The sequence below is a fragment of the Nannospalax galili genome, unplaced genomic scaffold, assembly GCF_000622305.1.
Source record: "Nannospalax galili isolate Female #2095 unplaced genomic scaffold, S.galili_v1.0 scaffold477, whole genome shotgun sequence".
Taxonomy (NCBI): Eukaryota; Metazoa; Chordata; class Mammalia; order Rodentia; family Spalacidae; genus Nannospalax; species Nannospalax galili.
Window position 1 is genome coordinate 47039 of NW_008339438.1, and position 12155 is coordinate 59193.

General features: G+C 38.1%; 1 protein-coding gene across 1 annotated transcript in view; it reads left to right on the plus strand.

Annotated features, from left to right (window-relative positions):
• The window catches only part of LOC103735052 (A disintegrin and metalloproteinase with thrombospondin motifs 3), a 90907-nt gene that overhangs the window by 32395 nt on the left and 46357 nt on the right, over window positions 1-12155 (plus strand). The window contains exons 3-7 of the mRNA XM_008834145.3: window positions 4328-4411; window positions 6475-6631; window positions 7354-7459; window positions 7840-7983; window positions 8683-8815. Coding sequence (XP_008832367.2) covers window positions 4328-4411; window positions 6475-6631; window positions 7354-7459; window positions 7840-7983; window positions 8683-8815 — 624 coding nt within the window. The remainder of the gene's footprint in view (window positions 1-4327; window positions 4412-6474; window positions 6632-7353; window positions 7460-7839; window positions 7984-8682; window positions 8816-12155) is intronic.

Below are 12155 nucleotides of genomic sequence, written 5' to 3' on the forward strand. Positions count from 1 at the left end.
TTTTGCTATTTTAGTTGCTTTTTAGAGTCAAATAAGTAGGCATTGAAAATGGGCTTTTCTTCACAGTATTTTGAAATTTGTGTTTGACTTAACATGAGCTGTTTTCTTTGTGTGTAAACATGAGAAAGACAGCTGGATCAACTGGGATGTAGCCGTGCTGAGGTGCCGCACAGCTGGTCTTGCTCCCGCCACAGTGTGCACAGCGCCATCTGCTGGCAGGCTTCTCTGCCGCCTCTGACAAAAATTAGTGTCAAGATTTTTTCCAATTAGTTGCTTGATAATTTAAATTGCATCTTTCATTTGGTTGATACTTTAAAAATCCAAATACAAGCATCTCAAAATTCCCTGAAAAGCATGAAGTGCCAGTTTTTCATGAGAAAAGGTGTGTTGTGAAAATATATTCACAAAACCTTTTCCACATACAGGCAGATGGGTGCTTTGGCATTTTACTTAGTATAGTTGGATGTCATCTTGTTTGCTTGTTGTTCAACTTCCTAAAGCAGGCAGGGCAACTATGGTTACAATTTGACAACAAGAAAGTTGAGGTCTAGAGTGCTTAGGTAACAGCCCTCAGATCACTCAACTTACTGTGGACAGGTTGAAGCCAGAATCTGGGACTTAATTGAACCCCGCAGTGCCGGGCTCTTCCTCCAGTTCTTCTCATCCTCTGTGTGTTTCAGATCACATAAACACTATACTTCTGGCATTAGTAGACATGTAAGCTGAAAAGTCACCAAATTATTAGATCTTGAAGGTAGATTATATAAAGGAATCAACTTTCTTAAGCCTCGAAAAGCATATTAAGGAAGATCCAAAGCTTTGCAGAGTATTGAGTCCCCCCACTACTGTTGATACTTCACATCAAAAGAATAATTTATGTTACATTAAAAGATATTAATACTATTTTGATTATTTTTACCCTGTGATAATATACTCTGTGAATCTCAAATTATTCCACAACTGATTGAAGCACTGTACTCCCTAATAGTGACTTTTGCTAAAAAAAATGTTTTTCTTCTGTTAAATGTTAATTTGACTTTTAAAACTTTTATGCAACTTGGGAATAAGAATTTGGCCATTATAGTTTATTGGCAGGATATTGGCTCTAAAATTCACCAAGTGCAAATGAATTTACTGATGCAGGGTAATCATATGTACTGTTGATACCACCTCAAATATCACAAGCTGCCATTGTTACTGCTTCTCCTTCACCTTACGATACTGAGGATTTCTCCTATGACTGCTTCCTGAAGTACTCAGATCTTTATTGTGAATGTCATGTTGTAAGTGTCTCTGCTATTCCAAAGGGCTTCGCTTTCTAGTCTCTGCTACTTCTCATCTCCAGAAATTTACTCACTTTTTCTGTCTCCAAATTTTCACTTTTGTTGTTTGCCAATTCTGCCTGTTTGTTAGCATTGCTTTTAACCTTTAAAAAAAGATGAAATGCTGGGCTGGAGAGATGGTTCAGTGGTTAAGAACACTAGCTGTTCTTGCAGAAGACCCGGGTTCAAGCCCCAGCACCCACATGGCAGCTAACAACTAACTGTAGTTCCAGGGGATCTGACAGCCTCTTCTGTTCTCCACAGGCATTGCATGACACGGAACACTTACATAAATGCTGGCAATACTCATAAAATAAAAATAATAAAACATTTTTAAAAAGATGAAATGCTTCTACATCTCACCTCTCTTACACTAAGTATGTGTTCTAATTCCATGTGTAAAGCCATGTCTCTAATTAGAAGCAGGTGCCTTACAAGAAGTCTCTTGGAATATCCATGAGTCTATGGATGAATATGTCAATGACAGGTCTGGATTTCAACCTTCACTTTTGTTGTAACTATAATGTTAAGAATGCTTTTACCAGCTAATTAATCCAGAAGAGGAATGTGGGGAGACTCTGCCTCCAGCTGGGCATATGAATTATGGTGTAAGAGAACCTGCTTGTGACCAAATGGCCTATAGAAATCACAACTTTTGTCTAGCATTCAACTTCTCTGTATGTTGGATTCAAAATTACCCCTTTAATAAAAATATGAGTGTTTTTAGTTTTATTTTCTGTAGGTGTAGCACACAAATCTACCATTCCTCCATATGACAGCTATAAAGGTTTTGTGGACTTTCTTTCTACTTTAGTTAATCTAAAGTCCTTCAAAGGCCCTGCCCTCATTTTCTGCAGTCATAAGTTTGAGCAGTTTGCCAGCACGAGTTAAGTCTTTTAATTCTTTCCACAAATAGTATTTTTACCCTGTCCATTTGATTGATACTCAGAGAAATGAAGAGCTCATAGCATTGAGAGATTCAACTGAGATTATCTGAGCCTAGTAATGTCTAGTATCTAGGCTTTTAATCACTACATCTCCCTAGTCACCTTTTTTTTTTTTTTTTTTTTTGAGAAAGGGTCTCCCTGTAGCCCCAGCTGTCCTGGAACTCACTATGGAGACCATAGTGAGTCCACCTGCCTCTGCGTCCCAAGTGCTGGGATTAAAGGTGTGCACCACCACACCCAGCTGTCCTCAGTCATTTTTATATGACATATTTTCTGTGTTCCTTGCTCTATTCGCTTCCTTAAATACCAGTGAGTTTGTTGACCTCATCTCTTCTGTGTCAGCACAGGAACAATGAGCTCAGCACTTCCGGTACATTTTAGCCTTGAGTGGGACCACCTGGTCATGAGCTACTTGCCTGCACTCCTGGGCGGTGCAAGAGTTCGTTACATTACCGAATGTCTTACAAATCTTGGCCTATTTTGAATACCTAGCAAATCGGATCTCTCTATTCTGTGCCCATGTATATATGTGTGCATAGGTGTATGCTTACAAATATGTGTATTCATACATTTTTTTCACTTAAAAGAACTGTACATCTTTTTTACTTAAACTATACTTTGATATATTTAGCTTAGACTTTTAATCTCCATCTTGGTAGCTTTTTAAATGCTATTTAAAATTTCATTATACCTTCAATCTACACTGAAGGCCTGCAATTTTTAGGGTGTTCTATACAGTCACACTGGAATTTTGAAACATTTAGATTGAATTTCTGGGTCAAGGTGGTAAGTCAAAGTTTCATGATTCATGAATTTCTTTGTTGAGAGCATTCTATGATTCTTGAATTATATGTATTTTAAGCCCCCTCTTCTATGGAATCATGCCTATTCTTTCTCTGTACATTTTAGATAGCTATGCCTGCTGTCCAAACCTTCTGGCCCTCAATTGACTGTAGTTACTTTCCCTTCCTCTTTTAGTTCCCCTCACAAGTGTTGAACCCTTGTGCTCGGGAACAGCTAGGAACATTGAAGTCTAGTGAGGTAATTCTGCCTTTTGCATTCCCGCTAGCATTTACCAAGTTGAGTAGTTTTTGTTTGCACTCACGTAACAGTAGCTTAATCCAGAGATATAATTACAGTGCACTTTTGATTCTTATCTTCCAGTAATACACTGTGTGGTTTTGCTTGTTACTTATCATCTACAGGCTTCATCTTCTTTCACATTAAGACAGAGTTGGTTTGTGGCCTAAGGTTGCTTTAATTCCAATAGCTGTAATACTGAGTATACAAAATCACTTTCAGAAATTCTAGCCTAACTTTAAAAGTTAAATAATTATCTGGGAATCAATTGAGTTCTTCTGAGTTCAATCTAGGACTGACACCATCTGATATGCACTTGTACAATAACCTCAATAACTCAAATACTGAAGGTCATCTACCCTATAGTAATTCTAAACATTCATTGTCCTAGCTGTTCCATCTTGGGGGTCACGAGGAGAGCCCTTCCCTTGCTGATCCACAGGTAGAACACATAGCTTCTGAACAAAAGCTGCATAAACCATAGCTTTCTCAATCAGACCTAGCACCCCTGATGGTCACCCAAATACCGCAGTGAAGCATACCTGTCTTCCCCCGGTGTGTCACAGCCACTCATAAGAAGCAAAAACCTCACCTGAGTCACCACCCTCTTGTATTTGCTTTAGCGAGTGTTGTATTTTATATATAGGCTCCTTCCATACACACACATATACAGAGAGAAAGACAGCGAGATTATAAACACACAGATTCTAACACTAGGACCATTTATTCTTTTGAGCACATTGTCTATGTTCATTTTCTGTAGTTTACAAAATCAGTAATTCATATCTAAGGATGGATCTAAAATAAACGATAAATGAGTTCAATTCAGAGTTCAGCTTAAACCACATTTTGAAAATATGTAATTTGACTAATCTGATTAGAGTACTAGTGATTGACATGGCTAGTCTCTTGAATATTACACATCTCTTGAAACCCTTTGCATTGTTTTTATTGTGCAACTAACTGCTTTGTTTGTAGGTGAATGAAATTTACCATGATGAGTCCCTTGGAGTGCACATAAACGTGGTCCTGGTGCGCATGATAATGCTTGGTTATGCAAAGGTAAATTTTCTTAAAGTGCATGGATTATGAACTTTAGTGACCAAGTTGGCAAGTAGAAGTTTAAGTTGCTGAATTATACCTATCCCATGTCTCATGTAGACTCCTGGTTGCACCTAACTGAGGAGAATCTGCTAGAATAGGTAGAGATTTCCAAGTCTGAGCAGATAATTTTTGTTATTGTTTGGGGGATTGATGTTGTTATTGTTTGTTTTAATTTCGAGACAGGGTCTCATGTAGCCAAGATTAGCAACCTCTAGGGTCAAGGATGACCTTGAACTTCTGATCCCCCTGTCTCTGCCTCCTGAGTGCTGGGATTACAGGCAGGCCTGGTTTATGCATTGCTGGAGATTGAACCAAAGACCTAATGCATACTAGACAAGCACCCCACAGCTGAGCTACATTGACCCAGTTATGATGTTTAGGTATGACTAAATGAATGAACTAAGTGAACATGAACAAATGCCATTAAGAGAAAAGAAAAAAATTTAGGCCTATTATATTACCATGAGGTTTGTGATCTGTATATTCATTCACAGGGTCTATAGTGAATGCCCATTTGTGTGGTAGTTACTCTCAAAGCACTTGGAATATATCAGTGAAGGAAAAGGAAAGATCTTTGTCTTGATTTATTCAAATCAATGACACAGATATAGAAATATAGAGAGATGTAACAGAAAGCTATATCTATATATCTTTCTTAAAAGTGAAGCACCATGCCTACTTTTTCATTTGAAAAAGGTTTAATACTTTTGAAAACAGAAAGTTGGATCAAAAATACACAGTAGCCATTCCATGCAATAGATTTACATAACCTGCTTTATATTGGTGCCAGATGTGCCCTGTCTTTGGAAATAATTAATTTTAAAAATTTGAAAAGATACTAGCTTGAAAATTTTCATCATGTTTAAAACAGTGAATGTGTCCCATCGTTAATCCTCCTGATTATGAAATGTTAATGAATTTATGCATTGAGGAAACCACAAACCTCCATGTGTTTATATTTCATTATGCATTTAACATGCACATGTCATGATCTAAATAGGGTATCCCTGATCTTCAGCTTCTCTCCGAAGCCTGACCTACTTTGTGTTGCTACCAAGGAATACACTAGCTCTAGCTGGAATTCCTAATAGCCTTCAGTTGGTCATTAAATCATTTGTTTTCAGAACTATGTGATTAGCATATAACAAACCAAGCTAATTTTGTTAAGAATGTAAACATTGATAATAACTTTTGCTGAAATTTAATAAATCTCTCAGCCATTAGCCAATTAGGACCTCAAGGCATTCTAAATTCAATTTCTCTCTGTGTAAGCAACACTCTGAGAAACGTGACTCCTGGGTTCTTGAAGGATGGACCTGAACTTTTAAACTCCGGATCACAATGTGATAGTGCCAAAATTCCAAAGAATTTAAATCTATCCTTGGGAACTATAAGATAAAAGTCCATCCCCCATCTTATCATGAGCTTTAAAATCTATTTTGGTTTCCCCACCCCTAGGGTGAGGTTAATATAATGTGACTGTTCCCTGTACACTAAAATTTTGATCTGTCTTGCCAGCTTTTGGAAGAACTTTTCCTTCCGCATGTTGATTATTTCTGGGACAAAAAATTACACAAAAACTTAACTAAGATCTTTGATTTTTATATCTTTGGAAAAGTCTCATGCAAGTATATTTCCCAGTATATTTCCTAGTATTTTTATTCGTAGTATTTTTGCTTTTAATGTCTATGAAATTTTAAATCTAAGCAGAATCAGGAATATTTTAAGAGTTCTAAACTTCTTCCCCATATGACTAATGCCAAATTACTTCACAGTAGTAAATCTTTACGTCTAACATTGCTATGCATGACAACTATTAATTTTCATGTAGGTAGCACTGGACTTCACCATGGTATCCTTCATGGGCACTAAGAATTCCTAAATCAAAGGCAATGCCCTAAATAGTATTTCTGAATCATTGTTGATATATTGTAATCCCCAATTCCAACTTCAGAAAAAGTTATTAAACGAAGCCTTTGAAACAATAATGCCTCTGTCTTTAACATACTGTTTCCTTTTAGTCCATCAGCCTCATAGAAAGGGGAAATCCATCCAGGAGCTTGGAGAATGTGTGCCGCTGGGCTTGCCAACAACAAAAACCTGATCCCAACCACTCTGAACACCATGATCATGCAATTTTCTTAACCAGGCAAGACTTTGGGCCTGCTGGAATGCAAGGTATTACTATTAATATGTAGAAGAAAACATAGGGCCTGGATTTTCAAAAGTAACCTTAAATCATACAGTCTGTTCAAATGTTCCCACCCCCACCCCCCGACACACACTTTCCACCATGTACCAGCCAAGCATACATTTGGTTTCTTCCAGTGACTTTCTGTGGAATTCACAATGTTAAATGCCATTTAAATACCATAATAAATTATACTTGCCTTTAAAAGTAATGATTGTGCATTTGGGGTATGGAAGGGATGCTGTGAAATGCAGTGTGATTTCTAACTGTTTGGAATGAGACTAGCTGCTGCCAAAGAGTTCTCTTCCAAAGTCAGCTTACATTGATCTAATAAACTCTGATGTGGACTTTGGAAAAAGCAGACTGACGATTTTCTTTTCAACAATGATGGAATTTCTGGCTCCCTTCATCAGTAGCAAGATATGAGAGACCATTTACTAAAACAGAAAGACGAGGGTTAACTGGTGGGCAGAACAGAATGGCCACCCCAGGCAGTTCCTTCCCCTTAGCGGAGAAAATGCAGACCCAGTGAATCTTTTACCATTACCTGTGCCTTTCCCAGGAGAATGTGGCCTACTGCTAACATGGAAATAATGCTGTCCCTGTTTGCCGAAATACTTTTTTTTCCCCCCAGGCAAAGATCCAGTACTAATTCTTAATGAGTGTTTTTTTATAAAATGGAAATAAAAGTGATTGTCATTCTCCGCAGGATATGCTCCGGTCACAGGCATGTGTCATCCAGTGAGAAGCTGCACCCTGAATCACGAGGATGGATTTTCATCTGCTTTTGTAGTAGCCCATGAAACTGGCCATGTGTGAGTTACTGTTGACAGCTATATAGAAAAAAGAAGTTTTTTCTTTGCTTCCTCCACTGTTGTTCACACTTTGGACAAAATGCATGCCAGCCTGTAGTTCTCATCCCTTGCCAAGTGTTAGATGCTGAAAACAGTAAAGGGGCCATGCACTAGAACTCAGTGGGTGGCTCTGTCTTGCCTAGCATCCTGTGCCTTTCATAGTTATAGAACAAGAAAGGCATTTCTGTCGGACTGCTCTCAATTTCAGTATCCACGACGTCTCCAAGGAAGCCATGTTGCCTTAAAAAATATGTCTTTCCCAGTGTATATTATGAGAAAAGAAAGGAAGCCCAAGCTGTGACCCTGCGATTCTTACTACTGAGATCTCCTCTGTGTTCTAGGTTGGGAATGGAGCATGACGGGCAAGGCAACAGGTGTGGTGACGAGACTGCCATGGGAAGTGTCATGGCTCCCCTAGTACAAGCTGCCTTCCATCGCTACCATTGGTCCAGATGCAGTGGTCAGGAATTGAAAAGATACATCCAGTATGTGCCCTGCTGCATGTCATGGCCTGATGCTTAGGCTACACACACGACATCAGCTCTTGGGACTTTGATATAGCAAAAATCCCAGTAAATGAAACCTGTTGTTCAAAATAAACATTTTCTTCCAACTCAGAGGTACAATCTTCAACACAAAAGATTCCATAATGTCATCACAGTATGTTAAGCCATGAGCCTAGAACTTAGATGCATTTTAACTGGAATGGGATTTTCTTTGGGTAAATTCCTTGTGAATGATGGTAAAACTTGAGTTGAGGCTGGAAACAGGATGTTCATATGATTTCTGCATGACCCACCTATACCCTTCAGTACAGGTATTAGTATCTGGCCTACCACAATTTGTGGAGGATCACTTAGTGACATTAATCAGGTGGCTACAGCTCTAATACATCCTTGAGAGTGGTGTGTGTGTGTGTGTGTGTGTGTGTGTGTGTGTGTGTGTGTGTGTGTGTGTGTGTGTGTGTGTGTGTGTGTGTGTGTGTGTGTGTGTGTGTATTCCTTGAATGAATCAGAATAAAGGATGAATAGAATTAAAGTAAAAAACCTTAAGATGTATGCTTCTGTAAACCTGCTCCAAGAGCTGATAAAATTCCAGATTATATAAGCTAAGAGCCTGTTCCCTTTAGGACTTGATTTCCAAAGATGAATGTTTAACTCCATGTAATGCTTTCCTTCTTGTAGTTCCTATGACTGTCTCCTTGATGATCCTTTTGAACATGATTGGCCCAAACTCCCAGAACTTCCTGGAATAAATTACTCCATGGATGAGCAATGCCGTTTTGATTTTGGTGTTGGCTACAAAATGTGCACTGCGGTATGCGACCCACTGTCAATTTAGTTCTTTTATCTTGAACTCTGTTTATGTAGCTCCCTTTTGGTTGGGCTCTGCAGATTAACTGGTACAAGTGTAAAAATATCTGTAATTATCTTGTATTTTCTATATTGTTGCATGCTAAACTAGATGCCTTAAATATATAACTTTAGTGAATCTTCATGAGAGACTAGAAGGGAGATCATAGTCTATTATTTTGTAAACAATGTTTGTATGTTTACTCAGTGATGATGAAACACTTTAGAATTATACAGTGGAAAAAGTCAATTTCTCAGAGTTTTCAGATTCCTTATATGTTACTCCTTGAGGTTCGGGGACAAAACATCAGTATTCTCAGAAATTCTTAGGTATTTAATACTTTAATATAGTCTAGCAGTCTTCAGAGTATCACTGTGTAGCCCAGATTGACCTGGAACTTGCTATGTAGACCAGCTTGGCCTTGAACTCAAAGATATCTGCCTATTTCTGCCTCCCAAGTGCTGGGATGCACCACCATGCCTTGCCAAAACTTCTATTTTTCTTTTCTTTCTTTCTTTCTTTCTTTCTTTCTTTCTTTCTTTCTTTCTTTCTTTCTTTCCTTCCTTCCTTCCTTCCTTCCTTCCTTTTGAGGAAAGGGTTTATTTGGCTTATGTGTCCTAATCACAATTCATCCTTGAGGTTAACCAGGAACCCAGAGGTATGAACTGAAACACAGACCATGGAGGAATGCTGCTTACTGGCTTCCTTCCTCTGGCCTGTGCTCAGACAGCTTTCTTATACACTCAGGACCACCTACCCAGGAGTGGTACTGCTCACAGTGAGCTGGGCCCTTCTACATCACTCAATAATCAATAGAATGTCCCATAGACATGCCCACAGGCCAGTCTGATAGAGGAATTTCACTTCTATTTGAAGGGGGAAAAAAGGCAAGATTATAGAGGTTTAGCAACTTGCTCAAGCCATACCTGGTAAATAGGGAGCTTGACTTTGAACCAAGGGTCTCAGGCTCCAAATCTTTATGTTCCATTCCTTCTCTGGTTTTTGTAACCTTCAGTGATTGAACCATAAGCTTTCTATGACTTGATGGCCATAATTCCTTATGTTTGTGACCACAGGAAATGCTTATGCAGATGTATTGTAAGAACAAACTCTAAAAGAATGTCAGCAGAACTGGGTGTGGTCATGCCTGCCTATAATCACAGCACATGGGAGGATGAGGCAGGAGGATCAAAGTAGATTTAGCTACTTAAGTAAATTCAAGACTCACTTCAGCTATAAATTTAAACTGTGCTTCAGAAATAAAAACACAAAACATCCAATGGTTGAACACTGTGATGTGGGTATCACACTGAGTGTATCAGATCTCCCGCTACATATATGATCTTTGGTGCCATGTTTAATATCTCTGGCATAGTTTTCATTATCTACTGTGGATAATTGTATTATTTATTTCTTATGCTTTGTCTAAGGATTCTATGTGATAATGTAATTAACATGCTTAGCACAATTCAGGCACACAATAAAATGCTAAATGAATCCACTCAAACCAGCCTTTCACATAGATATTCAGATTAGAGATCTCATTAACTGTCTACGCTGATCTTAACAAGTTAATTTTTGTAAAGAAAGCGTTTTTTTAAATTTATGAACAAACTTTCTTAGAGCAGGAAATTTATATTTCTTAACCCAATTTTTATCTTTTCCTTTACCTCTCTGTTTCCATTCCATTATCCTGGTTTCTGTAGTTATATCTGGATACATACTCACTAATCAGGTTTTGGTTCTAGGATCCACATATGAGGGAGAACAGATGTCATTTTTTTTTGTGACTCTGTGTTACTTCAATTAGTATAACAGTTTCTAGTTCCATCCATTTACCTGCAGATTTCATGATTTCATCTTTCTTTACTGCTGAGTAAAACTGCATCATATAAATGAACCACATTTTCATTATCCACTCATCAATTGGGGGACACTTACCTTGCTTACATCTCTTAGCAGTTGTGAAAAGACCAGCAACAAACATGGATGTACAAGTGTCTCTGCAATAGGATGAGTTCTTTGGGTATATGCCTAGGAGTGGTATAACTGGGTCAAATGGTAGGTTCATTTGTAGTTCTTTAAGAAACTACACACTGCTTTCCATAGGGGTTGAACAACTTGGCAGCCCCGCCAGCAGTGGATGAGTGTTCCCCTTTCCCCACATCCTCTCCAACATTTGGTATCATTTGTTCTCTTGATCTTAGCAAGTCTGACTGGGGTAAGATGAAATCTTAAAGTGGTTTTACTTTGCATTTCCCTAATTATTAATGATGTTGAACATCTTTTAAGATGTTTCATACCCATCTTTACTTTTTCTTTTGAGAACTCTCTGTTCAGCTCCTTAGCCCATCTTTTAATTGGGTTATTGTTGTCTTGATTCTGTTATTTGAGTTCGTTATATATTCTGGATATTAAACCTCTGTCGGATGTGTGGCTGGTGAATATTTTCTCCCATTCTATGGGTTTTCTGATCGTTTCCCTGTTTGCCTCCTTTGATGTACAGAAGCTTTTTAGTTTAATGAGGTCCTATTTGTTAATTCTTTCCCTTGTTTCCTGAGCGATTGATGTCCAGTTTAGAAAATCCTTTCCTACACCTATATCTTATAGGTTTTTCCAAATGTTTTCTTCTAAGAGTTTCACAGTTTCAGGCTTTACATTGAGGTCTATGATAGATTTGGAATTGACTTTTGTGCAGGGTGAAAGATAAGGGTTTAGTTTCATTCTTCTACAGGTGGAGATCCAGTTTTGCCATCACCATTTGCTGAACATGCTGTCTTTCCTCCAGTGAATATTCTTGGCCCCTTTGTCAAAATCAGGTGGCTGAAATCATATTTACTCATATTTGGGTCTTCATTTTTGTTCCATTGAACTATGGGTCTATTTTTGTGCCAGTACCATGTTGTTTTATGACTATAGCTCTGTAATACAGCTTAAAATTTGGTATAGTAATCCACCCAGCATTGCTCTTAGTGTTCAGGGTTGTTTTGGCTATTCGAGGTCTTTTGTGCCTCCATATGAATCTTAGGATGTTTTTTTCCAATTCTGTGAAAACTGTCATGGGGATTTTGATTGGTATTGCATTGAATCTATAAATGGCTTTGGTAGGATGGTCATTTTCACAATATTAATTCTTCCAATCCATGAGCATGGGAGGTCCTTCCATCTTCTGATTTCTTCCTCAATCTCTTCCTTTAATGTTTTAAAATTTCTTTGTAGAGTTCTTTAATGTCTTTGGTCAGGTTTATTCCAAGATATTTTATTTTTTTTGTGGCTATTGTGAATGGGAGGGTTTCCCTGTGCT